Source organism: Aspergillus clavatus, genomic scaffold (genome assembly GCF_000002715.2).
Source record: "Aspergillus clavatus NRRL 1 1099423829805 genomic scaffold, whole genome shotgun sequence".
NCBI lineage: Eukaryota > Fungi > Ascomycota > Eurotiomycetes > Eurotiales > Aspergillaceae > Aspergillus > Aspergillus clavatus.
The window spans coordinates 4,192,558-4,216,929 of record NW_001517094.1 but is presented as its reverse complement, the minus strand read 5'-3'; the positions used below and the strand labels follow the sequence as shown (position 1 = coordinate 4,216,929).

The window sequence follows — 24,372 nt, the reverse complement described above, 5'->3', positions numbered from 1 at the left end:
TTTAAGATCCCAAAGTATCACTGCTCCTGCTCCTGCTGGTCGGAGGAAGTCTGTTTACCAGCCTCTTGAAAATGCTCACGCTTCAATCTCGAGAACTCAAGACTATAGTTCTGTCAGCATCGTTGGCTTTGAAGGGAAACGAGATGGAAGATATGGTAGGATAGCTCGAGATGTCAAGCCTAAGACATTTTTTCTTTGATCACGAAGACTAGAAAAGAGCTTACCGCACGGCGTTCCAACTCGTCCCTGGGCGGATGGCGTCGAGTTCATGGGCGACATCGTGCCACATTTGTTCAGAGACTCTTTGGTCAAGTTTCACAAGAAGAGTCAGTAGCATCTGGAGTCTAAACTCATTGTTCCAAGCCCGGCTATGACCATTTGCGTTGATAGGCGTGGCATTTGCAGGAGCTGCAACTGGCTGGGCTGGAATGTCTTCAGACGATGCAGCTGGCTGTGGCTGGATGTTCACAAGAACTGGAGTAGGCTGAGACTGAGTATTTGAAGTGACAAAGGCAGGTTGGGATGGCGTGTTCGCAAGGGTATCTACTGCCTGGATTTGAGTGCTCACTGAGGCATCGACGGGTTCAGACTGAGGAGTCGGACCGGCAGATGCTGTTGCAGCGGTGAGGTTGTTCGTCATCTTCTTCGAGTTGCGAGGCTTAGCAGGAGCCTTTCTATTGACGGGAGCGAATCTCTTGCCAACACCTTTGCCAGCAGACTTCTTAGAAGGGGCCATTTCAGACAGGGTAAGCAGATGGGATTTTAATACACAATGTTTGTTGCGTGACAAAGAAAGTTGGAGAATAACAGCAAAAAGAGAGAGTGATTGTCAGCATCAAAGAAGAGGAGAGGAGATCATGAAGGTGGGAGTCATCTCTGTTTATATATCCAGCGCCGAGACTAGATGTGTAAATCTTTTCATCGTGGGCTGCACGGTATGGCCCTAAATTGCTCATACTTCCTGGTGAAGAGTTCCAGTATAAGCAGGAAACTATCTTTCTGCCTGAACTGGTCATTCACCAAGAGATGGTTGAGTTGTGGGAATCCACCTCATTGTCCGGGCCTCATCGCTGCCTCCTTTCTGTCTCTCCTAACCAGACTTTTGGTAAGGAAAGGGAAACTAAGCAGGAGCTAATGGTATTGTGTCGCTGGAAGGTAGTATTGCATTGTTCCCACAGTGCCATGGAAGAGGCAGAACTTCACTAATTCTTTCCATAACTGTCTCATAACCATGCCCTGGACCTGGCCCATGATGTCAATAACAATTCCTTGAATGAAGGGGGGTATATTCCATTAAGTCACTTACCCCATGACAGGTTCTCAAGACTATCCTCACCTCTTCTCAAAAGAGTGCATTACTTCTGATGTCCTATTAAGCTAGATGTATAGAAAGTAAGAAAGAGAGAAGTGAAGCTGTCCTCCAGGCTTCATTTATAGATTGTGCCGGATAAAGTTTGCTCCGTGTAGCCCTAATGCATCATCATGCAGGACTGTTCATTTCTGTGATTGTAGCATTTTATCAGGTCATGCTCTCCTTGCTGTTTCATTCTCCTAATCTTACTAGCAGCAATTCTGTGGCTGAAGGGATATGGCAGAGGAATTTCTACCTCTCTAGGTACAGACAACCGGTCTTTTGCATTCCTCAGAAGGCATCATGCTGCGATAGATCAGGGGTCAACCAAAGCATTAAATTCCCTGCGTTCGAGATATCGTTAGAGGTGAGCAAGGCACTATACGGGGGCTTCTCTGGTAGAGACTAGGTTGATACCTAGCAAATACTAAATCTCATCGTATAGGAGAATATCCAAAGAAATAACAACAGTCAAAGTGCAGCGCTAAATTCTATAAAGACGAGAATGAAACAAAGTAGCTTAAGTGTGAAAATGCGTATATACAGGCCCATTATTAATCTCCACGCGTGTCATGGGTGGATTCGGGTTGATCCGATGATCGTTGTGCTGACTCCTAGCCTTGAAGGGTCTTCCACTACTCTTCTTAGACTTCTGGCTCCGAGTTATTCGTTGATCTTGCTGCCTCGGAGGAGAACAACGTCCAGAAGTTTGAGCCTGAACTTGGCGAGGTGGAGAGAAAGAACTGTCTGTTGTGGAAAATGGTGCTGTTGGAGGTCGTTGAGTATTTCCCGCAGGACGCCGTGGGACAATTGGGGTATAATTAGGATTTGTCTTTCTCTGTGGATGCATGCTGTTACTTTGTGTGTGCCAGGTCATGCTGGACGACGGAGCATTCGGCGTTACGTTCTCTGGAACGGCCTCTTGTGGTACGTTTCGTTTCGACTGCATGCTTGGTGACGGCTCGCTCGGAGGGGGCGTCAGCTCGCCTCTGACCACCACTTCGGGAATAAACATCCCTTCATCATCGTCCGAGCTGGCTATGCCACCGGACATGAAGGGGAGGATCTCGCTGGCTGTGTCTGGCAGCTCGAAATGCTCACTACGGTCTCGCAGAATGACAGTAGCCTCTTTATTAAGCACTCTGAATCGGTTCCTATAAATCAACAGGTAACATTAGCATTATTGAGTTGAGGAGATATAGCATGGGGGGATTATACTTCAAAGCTTCCGGAGTATACTTTCCGCACATCACCTTAGAGAGGCGCTGGAAGTCGAGAGAGCTCATATTCATTTGCTCAAATATCGCCAGCAGCATCACCTTATCTTTCCAGTCGTCCCATTTGACTGGAGAACGCCGTTTGCCTGGCATCGTCCTGCGAGTATTTAAAATTGGTTGAAGGAGTCTTCCACACACTTCAATGCTTTCACACGAAGCGTAGATATTTGATTTCAGAAAAAGGACCCAGATGAAGAAAGTAAGAAATTTGAAGCTTAGAACAAAAAAAGAGAAGCAGCGTAACTGAGACACTTATATAGAGTGCTCGGCTCGAAAAGGGCACCGTCGCCATTGCACGCGTAGAGACGCGCACGCGTTTAACTGCCAGGATTCGACGATACGCAGCAGAAAAAGCACTATGGGAGGCGCATAGTTAATTTGAGATAGATATAAGATAGCGGGGATGAAGCTGCAGGAACCATCTTGGTTGGATATCACCGTGTGCAGCTCGGGAAGCTGATCAAAAGTTCGAATCAGCAGGAGCAGACAACCTAAGCAGTCAGCTTAGATCAAACGAGACCCTCAATTGTATTCGTATTCAGGAAAGACTAGCCTTTTGATACTTAGCTTTGGTAAAAGTATATTGGTACTTAAGGCTATTCTGTTTGACAAGCAGTAAATTATTTTGAGGAAAATTTTCAGACAGCCTACAGAATCGATCAGTCACATTACCCTGCGCTGCGAGGATGTGGCTGGCCTGATAGGTCCATTCTGCTCTTGTGGTCCAAGACGTTCTATTTCTCCTACTTGCATGTCTAAGTGGATATACAACTGCAGAGAAATCCATGGAGTCGGAGGATAATGGAAAGCTCCTAAGGCTCCGATCTGGTTGAGCCGCAGGGCAATCTCTTGTCTGGACAAGTGCCAACTGCGAGAACAAAAGACATTATCTGGTATTGCTGAGCGTTCCGAATTGATCTGGTGGTTGATCAGATTTGAAGGAACTATATCCAAGGCTCTGAGACAATCGGAAGTGGTAAACACTTGTACGGAAGAGGTGCAAAGAGACCCTTGGTTGAACGTGCAGAGAGTTGCATAAGTACTTTGGAATGGCTTCAAGTTCTGACAAAAGGTTCTCTTTCAGGCCAATTGAGTAACAAGATATCCTTTAAAAGTACGATAGTCATTGGAAAGAGAATCCATATGGACAAAGATTAGACAAGAGGCAAACCCTGTCATCATGCAGCCATTTTGATTTAGTCAATCTAACCTAGCAAGACCCTCAATAATTACCTCTTTCTGTTTTATTGCAGAGCTCTGAAGTAGGCCTCAAAGTGCTCCTCTTTGTTGCTGCAAGAAGCCGTTGTGGCTGCTAATCATGGTGTTGTGTTCTGTTGGCAGAGATCAGAATGATGATCATATATATCCAGCTTTCGTGCAGGAGAGTGCATCTTCCTCCATCAATCTCAAGAGTTCATATTTTCTAGCACAGCTGAGTTGTCTATTCTCATCCTAAGTCAATTTTCCTGTCCACCGTTTCTCTCCTCTAGTACCAGCTGAGCCATGACAACTGCCAGACGCAGCAAGGCAATGCCAACGGATGGCCCAACGGCCAAGTTCCTCTACACGATCATCAAACAGCTAGACTTGAAATCGGTCAGTTATCCCAGAGGGATGGTTCAAGAATTCCGGATATTAATACTGATAACCTTATTTGACAGATTGACTGGAACCTCGTTGCATCGCAGCTTGAAATCTCCAACGGGCATGCTGCTCGAATGCGATATTCGCGCTTCCGACAGCAGATGGAAGGAACCACGTCTACACCACGAACGTCTCGTCCCAAGAAGACTCCCACAAAAGCCGGCAAAGGAGCTACCAGCAAAACTGATCTCTTGAAGAAAGTCAGCTCTCCCCAGCCACCAGTGAAACAAGAAAACCCCGGCCCTGCCTACCAGCTGAGCTCCTACATCAAGTCTGATCCGTACTCTCAAGAGATCCTTAACCTGGCTAATATACCTCATGTTTCGACTCAAATGATGACTTCACAGCCAGTGCAACCGCAGATGGTACCATATCCTCCACTGACCATGGCCCCGGGCGCCTTGACAATGTATGCGCCTGTTCCTACATTTCCACCATCACCGCCCCTGGCGTACCATCAACAGCCTGGCCTTAACACCTGGGCCCCGATCAAGGCTGAACCTCAATCTCAGCCAGGGTCACCAGCGGGAAACAAAGTGATTGATGTTCCCGTAAAGGCAGAGCCGGCGCAAGAGCAATAAGCACCGAGCCAGCGATGCTGCAGGAGAGAATCAGATGGTTCAAGATGTGTGCAGATTACCTAGCTTAAAACCGGCCATAATGAGACATGTTGTCTTATATCGTGTTGTTTTGGATGTGCTCGATGGTCTCTGACTTGATAGAAAATGGCTTGCAGTGTGTTCGGAGCGCATGTTTTCTGAGAATGTTTGCATAGCTGATGGAGTATATTCTTTTTTTTTTTTTTCTCTCTTTTGAATTATGAACTGCAAGTTATACTGGTTTGCTTTTTCATTTGCCCGAGTAAATCGACGTCTGGTGAGAAGGATTGAAACTGTGCCCAAGGTCGAGGCTCAAGAGACAAAGACAAGAACAGAATATCAGAGTGGCCTCAATATCCGGTTGATATGGTTGATATGGAAGCTTTATTGATCATTAACATAATTACTCTGAGATTTCCTGTTATTTATCCCCCAGAATACCCCTTAGTCTCAAGATATCAGTCTCTGTCACGGCCCAGCTCACTTCTCTGTTACTACAAAAGTCTCATCTGACCTCTCAGCAAGCTGTTATAAACATAAACACGCACCTCACATCCCTTTCTCTTGTTCTTCATCTTCCCAGATATCACCTAAAATTGTTCTCTTCCCTCTTCTCTGTGTTCCCCTGTTATTCTATTCTACAACCATCTCTCCAGACACTATCACACCCACTCTGCATATTCCTACACCCACCGTCTGCTGAATTGATCTTCTACCAGACTTCTGAACATCCTAACTTCTCTTTTCCTGTGTTTTCGAGACAGCTTCTCTGACTCCTCGAAAATGTCTTCCAACCCAGAGACAAATGGAGAGGAAATTCCCTCCGGTGATACCGCCTTCATCATAGAATGTCTGAAGCACCTAAACGAGTCCAAACAGGTTAGTTTTACATAACTTCACCTCTCCCTCCCTCAGTCATAAAGGTACAAAGCATCTCACGTTTCGAATAGGTCGACATCAGTAAAGTCGCAGGGGCTCTCAAGTACAGCAATGTTGCGTCTGCCGGTAACCGTTTTCGTGCTCTGCGCAAGCGCTATGGCTTCGTCAACCTCGAGTGCAAGAACTCCTCCACTCCCACTAAAGCTAATAAATTCACGAACAACGGCAAGGCTGGCAAGGAAGGCCTCGATGCCGATGAAGAACATGATTCTGCCGCCGATACGGTCATGTCCTCTCCCACTAAGCCGCCTAAGAGATCTACTGGACGGAAGGGCGCAAAGGCTACCTCGAAGCCAATTCCCGCGACTGATTCCATGGATACCGAGGGCCCAGCTTCTCCATCCAAGAAACCTGCTGCAAAGCGCGGCCCTAGAGGTAGGGGTAAACAGATTGGAAATCCGCTAGCCGTGATGGACTCGGTCGAGATCCCAGTCAAGAAAGAGTGGGACGGCATAAAAGCTGAAGACGATGACCTTGGCAAGACTGAAGTTTGACAAAGCTCTTCATCTTGAACTGTACGTTACTCTCGTTTCAAATCCATCAATAACGGTGACTAACACTATCGGGGCGTAAGGTCTATTCTATTGCTCGAGTTCACGGATCGCTGACTCGCACCAGAGGGGCAGGGAGGTCTCAAACTTGAGTTTATGAATTCAGGACATTTTGAAGGGCATACGGTTATTTCGGGAGTTGATGGGTCTACTTTGGTGTTTTTATGTATTTTCAAGGCACTATTCTGTACTACAGCCTTTCGATAGCAAGGTGGTTGGGAGCTTTTCTCTGGAAGTAGGATAGATGCCATATCAATGAAACAAACGGTGCTTGTTAGGACCTCATGAAGAGTAATTATTAATACAATAGCTCTCCTAGTCACAGCAAAGCATTTATAATTCCACTAAAATCAGTGATCTATAGTCGAAGAAATGACATACAAGCTAATATAACCTCACATCTGTTTATGCATCCTGGTGATCTACTTTCTATTGTATGCAACTCGAACACTAGAGTAACGTTGCCCACTCATCTTTTCATTGCTATAGCTATCACAATCGGAGTCTTCATCTGCTTCGTCTTCTTGACAACATCTTACCATCACCTCCCCTTGACTACCCCGGTTCCGCTCAACTCATCTGTGTTAATCCGGCAGCCATATCCCCTCTCACTCACCTCTCTCTGGCAATTCTCTAATAAGCTCGCCTTCGCTCCCTGACCTATCTAACACATCTCTTGACTCTCCCTCATTCTCCATCCTTCTCCCTTCTCCCTTCCATCCATCCGCCGTCCACATCACACCAAACCTCCCCCTACGAACCTAGAAAGCTCAGATCGTCTCAATAATCACGATGCCGTCCACAAGCAACGACGAAACAGTCCAGTTCCTTATAGCATGTATCAAGTTCTCCAACAGCGGCAAGGTAAGTCATCTCTGACCCTCAACCCGGATCTCCTGGCACCCGATTAACAGAGCTCAACAGGTCGATTTCGCCGAAGTCGCCAAGGAATGCAACATTGTCACCAAAGCCGCGGCGTAAGTTCTCCATCTGCTCATCCTCCCCCCGCCCCGTACATCCCAACGTTCCAAGACTGATAAACACCAGTGCAAAGCGTTACGAGCGCCTCATGAAAGCACACAATGCCTCGCCTATTGCGAAGGGCAGCGCATCCGACACTGGTACGGATGCCAGTCCGAAAAAGACTAAATCTAGTCCTGCGAAAAAGGGTAAAGCGGGTGGGGGCGCCGGACCGTCCAAGCGCAAGACTGCCACTGGTGATGGCGAACCTCGTGCAAAGAGAGGACGGGTGTCTAAGGATAGCGTTCTCGTGAGTGCGGAAATGCTAGTTGAGCAGAGGCTGAGTCCGATGAAGGAGGATTCCGAAAGTGACGAGGATGCTCTCATGGTTCCCAAACTTGAGGAGATGGAGGACTAGCTCTTGGCTGCGTAGTACTGTGAGTTGGAGGGCGATTGCTTTTTGCTGACATCAGGGGAGAAATCGTGAGCCGATAGGGTTATGTTGTCGTTTTCATCGTTTCTTGCATCTACCCAGCTTTGATTAGGACAAGTGGGTCACCTACCTCTTTCAACTTACTACATGTCTCCGTTTGAATGTCTATTTGGCGGTGCTCTCAGCGTTCGCTTGCCATCCTGAATTATCTTGTTTAAGACCAAACCAACCTACAAAAGGACGCAATGAAAATAAATGAATTTTATATGATAATCTATCAACATCACAGAGTAAAGGAAACAATGATGACATGTACAGCGAAGTATTTGCATAAGGGGTATCTGTTAACACAACTTGAACTCAAGCATCAAAATGCGTCATCAGAGGGGATTTGCCAATCGAAAAGGCCAGCAACTGAGAAACCGTATCATAATCAATCAAAAAAGCAGGTCTGTCAAGATCGGGAACATAGGGGGTATCGTTATGTGCCTGAGAAGGACACGCTCCAAATATATAGAGGTCTTGCGCAGCTCACAGCGAAGACTGTTTAAGTAGCAGCCGGTGCTCTCAGATATCGGCCATGACCGATTCGAGTATCTTGCGCTTATATTGGGACAGTGAACGCTCCCTCTTCTGCATCTGTGCTCGAAGCTTCATATAGCGCTGCTTCCAAGTCGTTTCAGATCCTGTACCCTCGGCGCCATCTATCTCATATTCCGCGTCGGTTAAACCGTCCAGTTCAACAACGCTGTTGCCAATATCATCAGTTATCCTGGACACATCGTCAGGTTTGCCAATCTCGGTACCGAAAACACCCAAATCACTGTAGACAGTTTTGGTGAGAAACTGAGAACCATGTCTGAATTCATGGGAGACAGTATAAGCATAATTGGGTGAAGTTCTAGTGTTGCCCGAGGCACCCGCGGCATCGACAGCAGTGATAGGCACTTTTCCCACATTCACGACCATGGAGCTCTGCGTGCTCGTAGCATAGCCGAATTGTGGCCCAAGTCCAAGGTGAAGGGCCGACGCAAGGCCTGAGAGCCCCGCAGGCAGCCGTGCATACGATGCGCTCAGGTTCCTAACTATAGAAAATGCCAGAGCACGAGCTTCCTCAGCGCTAAGGGGAGCTGGCCGGCCCGTCAGTTTCGCACGGAGCAACTCGCTGGAGAGAACACGGGTCACGTCGTCAAACGTGATCTGAGCGCTCGGGTTTTGGTCAGCCTGGGCGTGCGGAGCTGCATTGGGTATAATGTGGGCCATAGTGCTGCCGTTCCACATGCCATTGGAAGGAGCGGCAGAACCATTGCTTTTGTTCGGTTCTACTTTAAGAGAGGCGGATGGATTGCTAATCCCATTAACCATCAGCGTTGGTGGTGTGGCTAGGCGGACTGGCCCGCCCGAATGCTGTGGAACCTGTAGCTGAAGCTTGTTCGGCCGAGCGGTTGTATGAGAGAATGGTGTGGGCAACTGTTGATATGGCGTATCTCCGGATCGAGCAGCAGAGCTCTGATCTAGTATAATAGCGGGCGATGATCTAGACCCAGGGCCTTGGGCTTGGCTTGAGTCTGTCCGGGGGGGATTCAGAGGGAAGGTAGAGAAAGGGCCGGAGATAATACCTCTCTGCGGTGGCCTGCCTCGAGTCTTTCCCGTGATCGATGCGTTGCTGTTCGGCCAAGCAGATGACACTGCTGGGCCATGCCGCCTCCTAGATCGCGACTTTTCACCAGGCGATGGATCGACCGCCGAGCGTGGTTCTGCAGACGGGAGAAAACCATCAGATGGATGATGGCCACGAGGAATTATGGCAGAATGTGGATATCCAGCAGGAGACGCATCTCTTCCAAGAGGTCTCCACCGAAGCTCTTGTCCTTGTTGGGATACCGCATGCTCGTCTGAGCCATCGGCTGGGAAGGATGGCGCTGCAGTCATCCAATGGTCGTCATTGGGGAAGGCGCTGAATGGGATAGCACTATGTGGAAATGTTGCAGAATGGTCCGTGAACGAACCAGCCTGCAAAACTCCTACAGATGTGTCTAGCTGAGGTCTCTTAGCTCCCCTATCAAGAGCATGATCTCTTTCGTCGGCGCGTTTTCGACCACGTTTTGGTTTCCACTCCGGAACAAGCGCACGCAAGGCGAGATCTTCCTCTAGCGGCACTCCATCGCGAGTCTCGCTAACTGCAGCATTGGACGCGGGAAGCTGGGTGTAGTATGGATGCGGATGGCCAAGACAGTATTCGAAGAATGCATCGACATGCATTGCGCGCATCCACCGCTAGCAAGTATCGATTAGTAACCACAGGAGTAGCCTTACAGGATGAATACCAGTGCACAAACCTTCAGTCGGACAGCATACTGTTGCACTTTTTGCGTGCTCTGTTTCTTCTCCGCCGAAGGAGGCTCCACACCCAACTCAATGGCCAACTGGATCCATGTCTTCAACTCCTTATTGTCTAACTTCCGTATGAGTTCCCAGAGCGTAAATATACTGAAACTTTTGCCATCACTCCGAGGAGGTGACCGGAAGGTCTTCCGAAGCTCAGCGGTATCCACGGAGACGGGAACGTTTGGGTTGCAGAAGAGAATAAACATCACATAGGCGTCGTCAATTGTGTCGTCGCTAACGTCACGAGATGGAAGAGTTCTCGATTCTGCTTGCTCTATGGAGTCTCTCCCCTGTCGTTGACGGAGAGGATCATACATCGGAGGAGACATCGATGGCCCTGCGCGCGTTGCTGATACCGGGGGGATGACCGAACGTAGCCCAGTTGGGGACGACTGTATGCTGCGAGGTGTTGCTTTCCGGTGGAGAGGAGGAGATTTCGAGGCGCCCAGACGACTGCGTGCGCTGCCTAACGATGAGGAACTCTGTAATCCCGGCTCCAATGTGGAGGGATATCTGGCATATTGTTGAATAACCCCTGGCGTTCCTCCAATGTCATTCCGATCGGTGGGCGGTATCACACTGGAAAATGAGCTTTCCATGGCGCACAATCAATGAGTCAAGATGACTCCGAGCAATGACTGATCGAATTCGAGATCCGAACAGAAGAGGTGGATTTAGTGGAAAGCGAGATGCAGAGATATCATTTGCATCCGTGATTGATCATTACAAGTCGTCAAGCTCGGATGCGCATCACCTAAACGCTAGATGCTGTGATTGCCAAGCGTGACTGAGTCGCAATGGACGCGAGGTGAATAGGGACCAGCCCAAATCAGCGCATTGATATATGGAGCTTGCAGGTCACCAAACAAGGAGGATGAACAGTGTAGACTCAGCGGCAATCAGACCTGGTACTTCTCAGATTTGAAGAGAGATGCGCCATTATCACCATCTTGAGATGAACAGAAAGAGGAGAGCAAGAAGGTGGCTGGAAGACGGCGCTTGAGAAGCAGACGGCCAAAAGACTGTTTCTATTTCGGGAAGTGCTTGTTCCCTTTCATGGTCTAGCGTGGTGGCCTCAGGGCGGGGGAGTTGATGCCGCTGTCACATGTAGCGCTAGTCCTGATTGGGCCCGTCATGGCCTCAGGCAATTTCCAGTTCCACCCCCAGGTCTGGAATACTCTCAAAACTATAATTATGCATGAACCTCACAGTGGCTACTCTAATATTGCCACTCGTTGCATGCATAATATATAGAGTGAGATTCTGAATGTCCCCTGCGATGGCAAGGGCCTATTATGTATACCATGCTTGTTGCCTCTGGAGTCTCTACAACCGTGTACGTCCAAGCAGAGATTCTTCTCTTTTTTGTGCTAAGGAGTTAAGGACAGGTGATGACTTGGGGGATGTTGTCGATGTATGATTTTGGAGTTGGACATTGACTGCATTCCATACGAGTAAAATATGGGAAAGTGCCAGTGTGTGTTTGCCATTTTATGGTTGACCCCCTGTTTCCTTGCCATTGCCTTGAACATTTCCAGCGTTTGGCACAATGCCAGCGTTGGGGAAAAGATGTCTCCTTGGCAGAATCGAGACCATCCTTGACGCTAAGTTCAACACTCGGAAGTTGCATAGCCTGATAGCTACGCCAGCAGAGTAAGTAGGTTACCTGTTGTCATGGTTTCAGAGATTGGTCAAGAACAAGAATCACTGTGTATGGTATCGAGCTTCATATGATCTTGCATCGCCTTGCATTTTTGATCTGGCTCTCTGGATGATAGATGTGTCTTGTCAGGAGAGGGTAAAGTCAAAGCCCGCCTTGTCGTGTAAAGACCACCGCAAGGATTGAGATTTTGGTCCTCTCGCTCTTTAAGATCCATATCGATATCAGAGTTTGGAGCAAACAAGAGCTGGTGATTCTCCCTGGAGATTGAGTTGTTTTGTACAATCTAGATCAAATCTAGAAACAAATGCATTATGCAACAGGAGGAGAGCCATGATCGTCGTGGCATGCGGGTCCGATGGTTTAATTGCTTGATGAGTATCTAAAATTCTAAATGGCATGCTGCTGTCACATGCTGCACTAAACCATATCAGGTGTAAGGTGGCCTCAGGGTTCAGGCATCGAGGATGATGACGATTTCCTCTTATCGATAAACCTCCGCAAGGGTGATAAGTCGACCGTTGATCAGTTGACGGACCTGCATCGAATCGACACCTCTTCAATCCTCTGGTTAAATTTGACTAGAACCTCTGTTGACTTCTGCTGCTCGCTGACTGTGTGAATGCGTGGGGGAATTGCTCTTTTGTTCTCGTCTCTTGCCTGAATCCACAACCACTGAGTAGCCAATGGACTGACGGATCATGTGTTCTCTGCAACTGGCTTAACCTTCTGCTCGAATTACGGATGTTTAACTCGAGGAATTATGTCTTCGACGGCTCGTTCTTCTCGCCAGCGATCATCCAGATCGTCTCGGCCCGTTAGGGCGAGTCGGACTCGCGTCCAGTCATACCACGAAGATAGCAGCTCGGATGGTCGGCTTGACGAGGACACCGAGTCTGATGAGGACCGAGTCAGGCGAGCGTCACTGTCGCTGCGCCCACGCAGTTCGAACCGAATACCTCCATCCTACCGCGAAGAGTCTACTGACGATGACTTCGAAGAGAGTTCCAATGGCGATCCTACGGCCGTCATGCCCGCCGAAGCTTCAATTCAATTTACCTATCCATTCTCCGGGCCTGCTAGGAACGGGCCCCCCGCCAGACCTAGACGAAATCGCACCGTGAAAACCAGGTCTCAAACCCGTGGGTCGAAACGGCCACCCAGGAAAAACCGCTTGGAACTAGGGAGGCCTCTCAGCAAGCGGATAAAGATCAAAGAGGACAACATCCACTTCATCGGTTCCGGGATCATCCCACCATGGCAGTCTCTTCCTTATCACATATTATTTGATATCTTTCTTCGTGCATTCTACCCGCTGGTGGATGAGAAGACGATGATGAGGAGCAGCTCACCACAATGGCTTGTGAACATCGCTCTCATGTGTCACGCTTTTCATGAGCCCGCATTGGCGGCTCTCTACCATTGTCCCCCGCTTATTCCAGCTATCAAATCTCATGCTTTGTTGAGTTTACTATGTCGACCCCAAGAAGAACTCTCGACAAATTACAGGAATAAGATCAAAGAGCTGCATGTTGATGTGGAGACTCTCTTGCTTTATAAGAGTGGGCCCACCTTGGGGTATTTCGATCTGCCTAAGCTCCTTGAGCAGACACCACAAGTGAGAAGAGTACGACTTTACCACAAGGATGACTTTGTTGTAGGTCTTCCGTCCTGGCAAATCCCACGCTCCAAATGGGTCTACCCCGAGACACTTTTTGATACGATGAATTCGAGCTTGGTTCATTTGCGCAGCTGGGACTGGAATAGCCGGTTCATGGAGACACAACAGTTACTTCCCTTCATACTGGGGAAACACTACGAGCCAGCATTCCGCAGGCTGACGGAATTGAGGCTGTTGCATATTGCGTCAGAAGATCTTGATGGAGACGGCGTTGTCGAGTCTTCAAACGAACGAGAAGTTATCCTCGCTACGGCAATCAAAGAGCTTCCAGATCTGCGTCATCTCGAGTTTCTAGAATGCTCAATTGTTAATGAGCATCTTCTACCCCACATGCCCTCCACACTTACTTCATTGACCATCAACAACTGTGATGAGGTGACCGCATTGAATTTCGGCATGTTTCTTGCTTCTCATGGACAGCACCTGCGCGAGCTGGATTTGAGTCACAATCGGCATTTGAGTCTATCATTCATGGTGAGCCTCGCGGAGTGTTGTCAGAGTCTGGAGAAATTCAAGATGGACATCTCTATATATGACTGGTCTAGCTATCACGATATTGAACCACACTTTGCCGAACTGCTTCGCCCCTCCGATATACCGACTTGGCCGGCAACCCTGCAAGAAATTGAGTTGATACAGTTGCGCAAGTGGGATGATGTTACAGCCGAGGTCTTCTTCACGTCCCTGATCAACGCCGCACCAGAGCTCCGTTATTTGCGCCGGTTGGCTATCAGTGCTATTTTAAGGATAGGATGGCGTGACCGTGCTTCCTTTCGGGAGAAATGGATTGGAAAACTGGAGAAGGTCTTCTTACGACGAACAACACCGCCGAATCCCAACCTTCGTACACTTCGAAAGAAGGATTTACAGGTCGAGAAAGACGATCCTGCGACTCAGTCTGAGGCACAGAATAGTAGCGTATCTACGCCGTCTAAGCGCAAAAGCGCACGTCTTGCCCAGCGCAAGAATTCCGAAGCCGAGGATAAGGCCGAATCGGGTGCATCTTATCGTGCATCAAACGCCGACGATCCGGATCTGTTCATTCAAGGCATGTGCGACACTGTAATGGTTCGAATTGATAACCAGCGCCCAACAGAGACACAGTTCAATGAGCAAGATTTCCTTGATGACGAGCGCAGTGGCGATGAAGACTGGAATGGCAACGACTTCGATGCTGACAATGGGGGGCATGCATGGTGATGCTCCCGTGTTTGAACCTTCCTTTGACTCCTAAAATTTCTTATTTCGACGTTCCATGAGTTCTTTCATGATGGACCTAGGGTTTTGATACATGTTGTTTTATTGATTGGGCGGCCAGGTTTGTCTTTTATTCTGTTTACCAGTCGGTACTATCTCCAACTCGGAACTCTTCTAAGCATGTTTTAAACGGACGAAGCGGGCGGCGTCTCGGGAGGAATTATTGGGACTGGAGTTACAACTCATTGTTGATATGCTTTCTGGCATGGACGCATTTAAAAATCACAGGTTTCTTTTCTTTTTGCTTTCCTTTTTTTTTTTTTTTTTTTTTGCTTGATCGGCATGCCTCTCTCTGCTCCATTCTAAGCTGTTCCCGCGTACCCTGTACTTCCAACCACATGGACAGTTCTAATCTCAAATGCGAAAGATATGTTTTCACACCGAACGGACTACTTAAAAGAGCCACTAACATATTCATGACAAAGCGGGTTTCATGAGTAAACCTCAATTCATTGATCTATATACAATAGCCTACTTTCACCATCATTCATTAACTAGCGAAAGATAGGCGACGGACATTCTAAGACGAAATTGTTAGGGCAAAGACCGACCATGCAAACAGATTAATTATGTAAGACCTTACCATCAATCAGTGGAACTCGAAACGACCATCGATGTTCTCAACCCGCTCAGACAGGTTCACATCGGCGTCGTGCCAGTTGCCCTCACCATCGGCCAGGCGAGCCCGCAGGACGGGGACCTCACCACCGCCCTCGATGGCGAAGTGGACATTCTCGGCAGACTCAGAGAAGTTGACGCCGTCCCACTGGAAGCGGCCTACATCTGGTCAGTATCTATGGTCTGAGCCTGGTGGGGGACTGGGGCGGGGTCAAGCCTACCGTTGTCGTTTCCGAGGAACTGGTTCAGATCAATCGAAGCATCCTGGAGGTCGCCATTGCCATTGCGAAGGCGAGCAACGAGGATGTGGTTGTCCTCGATACGGATGTCTTCGGCGCTAAGATGGAAGCTCATTTTGAAAATAGGATGGATGTAGTGGGGGTTTGGTTATGTGGAAAGGTGTCTGGGAGATTTGGGATGATGAATGAGAGGGATAGCACCGATTGATTGAGAATAGCTCGCCCTTTATATACCCTCACCGTCTTTACGTGTGGACCCTTACTCCGTATACTAAGGGCAGACTATACCAACCACCTGTCTCCGATCCATTTACTCGAATGTCGCGCGTCGCTCGACGCAGTGGGGGCCCCTGTCGCCGCTGCGACAACGAGCAACAAACAGCATCCGTCGCAGCCTGCGCGTGTGATCATTTCCGGCCAGGGGCCGCGAGATTGTTAGGCAACAATATTTCCTTCCACCAGCCACGATTGCATCGAAGCATGCAAAATGCGCGCGATATTGTTGTTGTGGTGTGGTGAGGAGCTGCCCCCCCCCCCACCTGTGTGCTGCCATCGTGGCGCTTGGCAGCCACTTCACCAGTGGGACCCTGAGGGGTACTCCGTACTCCTATGTTTTTGACTGTGCTGCCAGAGGACCCCGCACTTGTGTTGGATTTGGCCGATAATCAGTCGATCAGGATGATTCTCGAATCTCGACTCCTTTCCACTGGCGAGATTGCGACATGCGTGTCGTTTATGAGGTCTCCGTCTCCGGTGTTGCAATTCGCGGCGCTGGGAATCGTTGCCATTGGCCATCGTGATGTTGTTACCAGCCAACAGCTAAGGACCGGTTGAAACTGCGACTGTAGCGGCTGTAGGGCTGATTTACCTTTTGGCTTATGATTTGTTGGCTAGATAGAAACATGCCGTCAGGGACAAGGGTCGCTCAGGTGTGATAATATGGTGGCGTTCGAAGGAAGGTGGTCAGCGTCTAACGAGTAAAGACAGCATTAGGTGAGCTAGATAGGGGGCCAGTACCCCCTTGGATAGCATATCGAATGAAAACACAATATGATGCTGGACTGTTGTACCTTGCCAGTTGCCGCCAAGTTAGCTCAATCGGATCCGATTTCTCATTTGACGAGAAGGTAGCTAAAACCTGGAGCTCATGTCAGTACCATTGCAAAAGGAAATGTCTCATCACAAATCAATGCACATTCTCTGACACCTGCGCGCCACGAATCGCGTTCACAGAGGTCAAAGTAGGTGTTGAGCGCTTAGCCCAGTGTTGCTGACAACCCGAGCACGAAGATTCGTAAAGGCATCCTATTGGGTTGAAGATGGGCTTCTCCGAATTTAAGCCGAGGCAGCTTTCTGGAATAAAAAGACCTTGAATGTGATGGACAGATTGGGTTGATTGTGGCACATCAAAGAAGTCGCGCGGTCGTGGTCATGGCTGCTTCTTGATCAGCTGATTGATGGTGTTTCTTTGGTGAAGGTGAAGATCACAGTTCAACAGTCCAGGGTCAAGTTTAAATTCGAGTCCTCCAAGCAGCCGATGTCAGTGGATTTGAGACCCTTCAACTACTTTGCATCAATCTGAGAAGCGTGCCAACAAGTCGACTCACTATCCAGGCGCTCTGTTGCCAATCTTGATGGCACATAATGGGGGTGTGGGAGTTCTGGTTTGTCGCTCTCTATCTACCCTTGACTGATCTTAATGTTCGATCATTATTGTTACCGACCGATGTTGAATCCATTATTACTATATCTTTTTCGAAGGTTCAGTAGGACAAGCTTTCCATGACGAAACGTCCCCACAAGGCCCAGCAAGTTCACACATACTCACGGACCGTCGACTCCTCCTATCAGGGGGATGGCCACAATTTTGTGCCCGAAAACGATATAGCTTACCTGACTCGGTGTCACCAGCCTTGGATACTTGGATTTGAAGGGGCTCAAGCGTTACAAAGAGTGGCCACAGGGCTGTATAGAAGCATGGAAGCAATTGATAATTGCATGAACATGATATCAGACCTCAACGAAGAGTTGATCACGATCCCCTGTGTTACATCCTCCCCGGCTTGTTTGATGGATCCGACTGTTTATTGGCTATAACCACTGATTCAGTCCAAACCAGCCGCGAGGCCGTTGCATGCAGTGGACCTATAGATATGCTGATGAATCATTCACAGACACACCCTGTTTGAGCGGGGTTCTTTCTGTCTCTACTGAGGCATCCAATATGGAAGACTTGCATAATTACCCAATGCGTCGATCCGCCTTCTGTGGTTGAGTGTTGACGCACTGTTCGCCTCTGGGGGCAGTTTGTACAACCGTTGTGTGTGTGCCACCGACGCTGCAGGACAGGGTATTAAAGTGCTGTCCATCGCTTTTCCGTGTTCGCAACAGTCTACTCCTTTGAGGTATTATCAAAACGGAGAGCACACCTTTAGAACAGCTGTTACTATGTTTCTATCCTCCTTGCCTGACATCCCCCACCTTGCTGCCATCATTGGTGCAGTCAGTGTGGTTAGATTCATCTGGGTTGTCATCTATCGGTTGTACTTCCACCCTCTATCCAAGGTTCCAGGTCCTCTACTTGCAAGAGCATTCTTCTTCTACTCCTTTTGGTATAATTACCATGACGGGAGGTTCTATTTACAGATTGAGAAACTTCATCAGCAATATGGCAAGCCAATTCCAATGTGCATGGCCCGGTTCCACGGGCATGCATGCTAACACTTGGTAATAGGCCCAATAGTACGGATCACACCAGACGAGATTCACCTCAGCGACCCCGAGAATCTCGACAAGGTCTACTACGTCCGGTCACGATATGGAAAAAGTGCTCCTTTTTATAATGGCTTTGGCGTGAACAGCTCGACCTTCTCGACTGCCAGTCATGAGTTACACCGGGTGAAGCGAGCAGCTTTGAATCCGTTCTTCTCGCGTAAGATGGTCTTTGAACTGGAAGACGTTGTTCAACAAAAGGCAAAGAAGCTGGTGACTCGGATGCAGAAGGCGTTCGTCTCCAGCGGGAGGATTGACCTTCATTATGCATATCGGGCCATATCCATCGATGTTATCACCGACTACGCATTCAATAACTGCTTCAACTCACTGGATAAGGAGGACTTTGGCGCTGAATTTTTTACCGTGATTCGCGATACAGTCCCTGCATTGTGGTTCTTCCAACAGTTTTCTTTTCTACACGACTTCGCCCTCAATATGCCACTCTGGGCCGCCAGGTTGTGCAACCAGATGTTGGCGAAGCTGATGTGTTATCGTGCGGTGTGTCTGTCCCTATTACCTTTTTTTCACAAACTACCGCTGACGATGCTCGCCTGCCAGGACTTGAAAGACCAGGTACTTCGCGTACAGGCCTCTGTGAGCAGCGGCGAGAAGGTTGAACGAAAGACGATTTTCCACCAACTTCTTCGACCAGATGCCGCAGACGCATATACAGTGCCAACCACTAAACAGCTCGCTGATGAGGCATATGTTATCGTAACCGCCGCGGCAGATACTACGGGCAATGCGCTCACTATTGCGACGTACAACGTCGTGACGAATCCGAAGATATATGAGCGGTTGACAGCAGAGCTCAAGGAGAGGTTTCCTGACCCTGAAGCAGAAATGGACTTTGCAGCACTTGAGAAGCTGCCTTATCTGGTGGGTTCAAAATACATGCTGCGGGAACGGGACTATGGCTGACTTCCAGACAGACTGCTGTGATCAAGGAGGGACTACGGTATATATCTCCTGTGATACCCTACGCTCAGTACTCACGCGATCCAGATTATCTTTTGGTGTCGTCGGACGGCTTCCACGTGTCGTTCCCCAGCCCGGTGCCGAGTTCAATGGTTACCAGGTACCAGAAGGGGTATGAGGATCTTCCACGTTTGTTAGAATCAATACTGAGTTATATTAGACGGTTGTCAGCATGAGTTCGTGGATAATGCACCACAACGAGGGGCTATATCCGAACTCTGAAACATTCGATCCCGAGCGCTGGCTAAATCCTGTCACATACAATACGCTGGACAAGTATCTGTTCGCATTTGGCAAGGGGACCAGACAATGTGTTGGCATGCAGTGCGCATCATTGGCCGTGGACCTCTGCACACTCGCTAACTTTACAAGGCTGGCTTACTCCGAACTCTATGTAACCCTTGGTCGAGTATTTCGGCAATTCGATGACTTGAAGACGCGAAAGAGGACCAAGGAGGAGCTCATCTATGACGACTATTTCTCTTCCTACCATCCCGAAGCATATAGCAAGTTTATATTTGAGCGTGCGAGTCGATAGCCCTACAACAGCAGGCTTGAAGACGGTCAAGTATAACCAATGCCTCTGTTGGTCTTGTATCTCGGGATATTGCTTGTACAGAGGATGTGGTCTCCTGGTAGATGATACTCTTTGACTGTAGCTGAAGGTAGTTCTCCTACCAGTCAGATGAGGTATTGATATTCTGATATGATTCGAATTTCTTTTTCAATCTAACGGCTAAATTAGCTCAATTGAACAATAGCTGTCATTAGAGCTCCAATGAAGTCTTCTAGCACCATAATTAGAAGTTCTAGTGTTACTTAATGTGCTTGTTGCAGGTGAACAAAGGGCAGCCAGCATTGTTTCAGCTTCTCACCAAAAACAAGCACCCCAAGCATAATAACACAAGAAGCTCGGCTCTCCTCTCTTTCCCTTCTCTCCCCTCCCTCTTCTCAAGCAAGTCCATTCTGCTTTCTCTTCACGCATGCCTTTTACCTTCTTCTAGCTCTCCATATCTGTGCCTCACTCTTCAAGACTCATCTTCCACGACCAAGTGCTCAGTCAAGCTTCCTTTCAAGCCGTCAACTTTCTCAAGACCTTCAAGTCCTCCAACAACCAGCCAGAATGCCAATGACCTGGAGCCCCGAAGCTGACGCCAAGGTACGCGCCAAACCGAGCACTTCCCAACAGCCAACACAACTAACCCGCCCAGCTTCTGATCGGTATCCTCAACACCAGCAACGTCAAACTCGACCTCGACGCTCTCGCCAAATGGATGGGACCTGGTCCGTACTTTCCCCTTTTAAAAAATGCTTTCGGGAAAAAACCCCAAAAAAAAAAGAAAAAAAAAAGGAATTAGACATGTTGACATATACGCTGCTCTTTCTACAGAATGTACTGTCTACGCCATCCAGCACCGCATCCGCAAGTTGCAGGAGAAGGCGAACTCCGGTTCTCCTGGCGGCGACTCTGCCCCTGCTTCTCCTGAGAAGCGCAAGAGGGGCCGTCCAAGGAAGAACGCCTACGAGGGCGCGGCTGGCGAGGAGACAGGATCTCCCAAGAAGGTGAAGCAGGGCCCTGCCAAGAAGGCTGTGGAGAATGAGGGCGAGCATGGTGTCAGTGGTGGTTCTGGAATTGAGGATGCTTAGGCTCTCTTTCTGTTGCCTTTTGTTTTTTTTTTTTTTTTGACTTGATGTTTCTGGGACTGACTGGTCTCTCTGATTCTCGAGGTTTCCTGGCAATAGGTGGGTTTGTGTGTTGTTGGTGGCCGGATATGCGCTTCTGGGAAGGATGAACAACATTTGTAGCTTTTTTTCCCCCTGTAGTTTAAACTCCATGAATTGATTGATCTCTCTGGATCTCGAATTGATTCAATACCCTGCTTCTCGGGCTTGTGTTCCCAATAGTAAAACTAGCAATAGAACGCATTGCATTCCCAACGCACGCCTGAATACAGCAGCAATGTGCCGCCATTCTTTTTGCAGGAAGCATAAAATATCCGGTTACCAAGAAGATAGAAATCCCAAGAGAACACAGCAAATCAAGCATATCCCTGCATATCGAGATCCTCACCATGAACGGCCGACCCCTCTGGTAGAAACTCAGAAGAAGAGCTCTCATATCCATTGTTCGGCTGGTCCTCGTCGTCTTCGTACTTCACCATACCACGAGGAAGAGCACTCACTCTGCGCGAGCGCTTGGAGGGAGTATCATCCACGCCAGCGGAAAACACATCGTCGTCATCCGCCTCCGACTTGACTAGGATGGCACACATCGCGGGCTGGTTAGTGGTAAAGCCGGGCTGCAAAGGCATCTTCTTAGTCGGCGTGTCAATCTCGTCATCATCCGACTCATGCTTGACGTCCTGTTTGGTGTTGCCGCCATACTCGGGAGCGAGGTCTCCGTTTTCGCCAACTGCAAGACCAGCCTTTCCGCCACGCTTGCGTTTACCAGAAGCAGGGGTCTTGGCAGGAGTGGTATTCTTGCGAGTCTTCTTGGGCGTGGGAGTATTGCCAGCGGTGTTGCCGCCAATACTGAAACCATCACTGCCGGATGCCTTGACGATCTGTCGCATCTTCACAAGACGCTCGCGGATAGCGCGGGGAGTAGGTCTTTCATTGGGGTCAGTTCCGGCTGTTGTGTGTTAGTGGTAGTTTTTAGTGGTGGTTTGGGGGCGGGGGGGATGGAACTTACGCCAGGCTGCTGCGACCTTGTTGGAGTCGACCGAGAGCTCATGGGTCTCCAGAATCTTCAGAAGAAGCTGGTTGTTTGCGCAATGCTGTTAGAGAAGGGCTTTGTTTATAAGCTGGATGTACTCACAAGCTGGTCATTCTCACTGGTCCAGCGCATGGGCATTGTTGCAGCAGAGAGTTCACGGTGATGGGTATGACAGAGGTAGAGTGAGATTGTGAGTAAGGTGCTGGAGAAGAAGTAGTATGTCAAGTAAGAGATGCAGATTGAGAGAAAGAAGCAGAAGGGGGAAGTTGAAAGGAGAAGTAGGTAGAGAGAGTGTGTGTTACTATCAAGGCAGAGTAAGAAAAGAAGAGGGAGAAGGTGAGTGTGGAAGAGTATGTGTTGTAAGAGAAGAGAAGCTGATCCTTTTTTTTTCTTCCAAGTCTGTAGTAGGTATAGCAGCCAATATTCAAAATGCCTTACCTTGGTTTGTGAAGGAAAACAGGAAGTTGTAGCCATCCACAGCTCCCCCAGCCATTTCATATAGGCCTGACTGTCACTATCCACAACCCAGTGTCACGATGTCAACAGGATAACATCCTTGAAAGCATCACCCATCTGTCACTTTTCTCCTCAACCTGTTGACAAGCGGTGTAAGGATACAGATCTCCCAGGTTCACCATCTCCAACGAGTCACCTCTCGAATCTACAATCCTGGCCTCATCGCTGTCTGGGATGTTCCTGCATCGCAAAGCCCGTCCGGTAGATCTATCAACTCTGCGTCCAGCCAGATTGCATGATGGCGTGGAATTTGCGGCGTTAGATGTTTGATCCTTTCTTTTCCATGCATTGTAGTTGGTTCATCAGTGTTGATCTATGTAGACTTTGAGTTTGAGGGTGTGCTGCCAGTGTACATTCACTGCGTCTCAAGAACGACACGACTAGAGGCAGTTTGTGGGATATTTCGGTCTTTTTCTTGTAGCTTCAGAGATTGTTTCTGCACCAGCCTGTCTTTTTCTCTCTTCTCCTCTGTGACAACAACCTGGTACTTCCCTTTCCCTGTGTTGGTTTGTACAGCTACCTTTCCCACACCCTCTCCAGCCGACGCCATTCCCCAACCTGTGAGTTTTGACAACCGCTTTCATCAACAGAGGATTGTACAGACTCCTCCTCCGCGAGCTGTCTGCATCTTTGCAAAGAGACCCAAGTCCAGCCCACGCTAACTGCTGAGTCTATAGGTCACTTTTGTGATTTGTGACACTGGCTCTCACCACCGCCAGAAACACATCTTCTTCAGAACATCCTATAAAGGTCGAAGGAGTGTATCGCCTCGAACCCAAGAACCCTCAACCTCACAGCCAAATCTCCTCTACTTCTCACAACAATCCAACCCGGATTCACCCATCTCCAGCCCAAAAATGGTCAACTGGAAAACCACCGAGTCCACCGACCGTCTCATCGCCGCGCTCATTGCCGCAAACCCAGGCCTCAAGGTACAGTTCCTCACATCACATCACATCACATCACATCACCTCCATACAAACAAACACAACAACCACTAACAACTTCTTCCCCGCTCTTCCTAACCCTGCAGCTCGAATACCAAGCCATGGCCACGCTCTTCGGCCAAGGCGCCACCTACGACGCAATCGAAGGTCGCTTCCGGCGCTACCGCAAGATGGCCGACGAGCTGCGATCCTCCGCGCTGAGCCGCGGCATCACCGAGCTGCCGCGCGGCCGCAACGGCACGGCCTCGGCGTCGAGCACGCCTCGCACCCCGCGCGGCCCACGCGGTGGCATCACCAAGCCCGGGTCCGCGTCTTCGACGGGGCGCAGCCGCAAGGGCGGCGTGAAGGATGTGCCGGGGACGCCGAGTAGGCGGGGCGCGGGCCGGGCGGGATTGTCGCTGATGGATGCGATTTTCGTGGATGCGGAGGCCGAGGAGGAAGTGGAGGAGGTCAAGGTGAAGGTGAAGAATGAGGCGGCGGAGATCTTGTCGGGGTTTGTGGTGGGTGGGGGAGCGGTGCGTGGGTATGGGCATGAGCTGACTGCGTCGATGTCTGTGTCTGGGACGTCGTCGTCGGCGGTGTCGATGCGGTTTGAGGATGGGGAGGAGGCGGGGCTTGGGGCTGGGTTGGGGCGCGCGGTGAAGCAGGAGGTGGGCAGGGTGGAGGGGTTTGTGCATGGTGGTGATGTCGGGGTGGCGGGTCTGGAGCAGGATGCGTTTGATATGGCCGGGCTGTACTTTTCGCAGGGCCAGGGCGGCTATGACATGGATGATATCTATGGTGGGGCGGCTTAAAGATGAGCGATCATCGATGCGCCAGGGCAATTGATGTGGTCTGATTGAT

General features: G+C 49.2%; 12 protein-coding genes across 12 annotated transcripts, besides 3 other annotated features; 7 read left to right on the top strand and 5 right to left on the bottom strand.

Annotated features, from left to right (window-relative positions):
• Positions 1 to 17: 17 nt before the first annotated feature.
• Positions 18 to 736, bottom strand: ACLA_032200 (uncharacterized protein; the record flags this gene model as incomplete). Its single annotated transcript, XM_001269910.1, has 2 exons — positions 18 to 102; positions 225 to 736. The coding sequence occupies 2 exons, from the start codon at positions 734 to 736 to the stop codon at positions 18 to 20; spliced, it is 597 nt and encodes a 198-aa protein (XP_001269911.1).
• Positions 737 to 1,871: 1,135 nt separating this feature from the next.
• Positions 1,872 to 2,721, bottom strand: ACLA_032190 (uncharacterized protein; the record flags this gene model as incomplete). Its single annotated transcript, XM_001269909.1, has 2 exons — positions 1,872 to 2,505; positions 2,570 to 2,721. 2 exons carry the CDS (start codon positions 2,719 to 2,721, stop codon positions 1,872 to 1,874), a joined length of 786 nt encoding a protein of 261 aa, XP_001269910.1.
• Positions 2,722 to 4,131: 1,410 nt separating this feature from the next.
• ACLA_032180 (uncharacterized protein) lies at positions 4,132 to 4,853 on the top strand (the record flags this gene model as incomplete). The annotated part of the gene is made up of 2 exons (XM_001269908.1): positions 4,132 to 4,224; positions 4,290 to 4,853. The coding sequence occupies 2 exons, from the start codon at positions 4,132 to 4,134 to the stop codon at positions 4,851 to 4,853; spliced, it is 657 nt and encodes a 218-aa protein (XP_001269909.1).
• An 801-nt stretch (positions 4,854 to 5,654) lies between these two features.
• On the top strand, positions 5,655 to 6,304 carry ACLA_032170 (uncharacterized protein; the record flags this gene model as incomplete). Its single annotated transcript, XM_001269907.1, has 2 exons — positions 5,655 to 5,750; positions 5,822 to 6,304. 2 exons carry the CDS (start codon positions 5,655 to 5,657, stop codon positions 6,302 to 6,304), a joined length of 579 nt encoding a protein of 192 aa, XP_001269908.1.
• Positions 6,305 to 7,153: 849 nt separating this feature from the next.
• On the top strand, positions 7,154 to 7,739 carry ACLA_032160 (uncharacterized protein; the record flags this gene model as incomplete). The annotated part of the gene is made up of 3 exons (XM_001269906.1): positions 7,154 to 7,225; positions 7,286 to 7,338; positions 7,409 to 7,739. 3 exons carry the CDS (start codon positions 7,154 to 7,156, stop codon positions 7,737 to 7,739), a joined length of 456 nt encoding a protein of 151 aa, XP_001269907.1.
• Positions 7,740 to 8,321: 582 nt separating this feature from the next.
• abp2 (putative ARS binding protein Abp2) lies at positions 8,322 to 10,741 on the bottom strand (the record flags this gene model as incomplete). The annotated part of the gene is made up of 2 exons (XM_001269905.1): positions 8,322 to 10,031; positions 10,094 to 10,741. The coding sequence occupies 2 exons, from the start codon at positions 10,739 to 10,741 to the stop codon at positions 8,322 to 8,324; spliced, it is 2,358 nt and encodes a 785-aa protein (XP_001269906.1).
• A 1,824-nt stretch (positions 10,742 to 12,565) lies between these two features.
• On the top strand, positions 12,566 to 14,771 carry ACLA_032140 (uncharacterized protein; the record flags this gene model as incomplete). The annotated part of the gene is made up of 2 exons (XM_001269904.1): positions 12,566 to 14,679; positions 14,744 to 14,771. 2 exons carry the CDS (start codon positions 12,566 to 12,568, stop codon positions 14,769 to 14,771), a joined length of 2,142 nt encoding a protein of 713 aa, XP_001269905.1.
• A 198-nt stretch (positions 14,772 to 14,969) lies between these two features.
• Positions 14,970 to 15,011: a microsatellite.
• A 318-nt stretch (positions 15,012 to 15,329) lies between these two features.
• On the bottom strand, positions 15,330 to 15,712 carry ACLA_032130 (CVNH domain-containing protein; the record flags this gene model as incomplete). Its single annotated transcript, XM_001269903.1, has 2 exons — positions 15,330 to 15,517; positions 15,580 to 15,712. The coding sequence occupies 2 exons, from the start codon at positions 15,710 to 15,712 to the stop codon at positions 15,330 to 15,332; spliced, it is 321 nt and encodes a 106-aa protein (XP_001269904.1).
• A 2,553-nt stretch (positions 15,713 to 18,265) lies between these two features.
• Positions 18,266 to 19,888, top strand: ACLA_032120 (cytochrome P450; the record flags this gene model as incomplete). The annotated part of the gene is made up of 7 exons (XM_001269902.1): positions 18,266 to 18,284; positions 18,341 to 18,870; positions 18,931 to 19,251; positions 19,305 to 19,330; positions 19,378 to 19,462; positions 19,511 to 19,674; positions 19,723 to 19,888. 7 exons carry the CDS (start codon positions 18,266 to 18,268, stop codon positions 19,886 to 19,888), a joined length of 1,311 nt encoding a protein of 436 aa, XP_001269903.1.
• A 585-nt stretch (positions 19,889 to 20,473) lies between these two features.
• Positions 20,474 to 20,997, top strand: ACLA_032110 (uncharacterized protein; the record flags this gene model as incomplete). Its single annotated transcript, XM_001269901.1, has 3 exons — positions 20,474 to 20,509; positions 20,562 to 20,634; positions 20,741 to 20,997. The coding sequence occupies 3 exons, from the start codon at positions 20,474 to 20,476 to the stop codon at positions 20,995 to 20,997; spliced, it is 366 nt and encodes a 121-aa protein (XP_001269902.1).
• Positions 20,998 to 21,389: 392 nt separating this feature from the next.
• ACLA_032100 (uncharacterized protein) lies at positions 21,390 to 22,204 on the bottom strand (the record flags this gene model as incomplete). Its single annotated transcript, XM_001269900.1, has 3 exons — positions 21,390 to 21,982; positions 22,043 to 22,109; positions 22,169 to 22,204. The coding sequence occupies 3 exons, from the start codon at positions 22,202 to 22,204 to the stop codon at positions 21,390 to 21,392; spliced, it is 696 nt and encodes a 231-aa protein (XP_001269901.1).
• Positions 22,205 to 23,439: 1,235 nt separating this feature from the next.
• On the top strand, positions 23,440 to 24,323 carry ACLA_032090 (uncharacterized protein; the record flags this gene model as incomplete). The annotated part of the gene is made up of 2 exons (XM_001269899.1): positions 23,440 to 23,514; positions 23,616 to 24,323. The coding sequence occupies 2 exons, from the start codon at positions 23,440 to 23,442 to the stop codon at positions 24,321 to 24,323; spliced, it is 783 nt and encodes a 260-aa protein (XP_001269900.1).
• Positions 23,525 to 23,553: a microsatellite.
• Positions 23,526 to 23,553: a microsatellite.
• Positions 24,324 to 24,372: the final 49 nt, after the last annotated feature.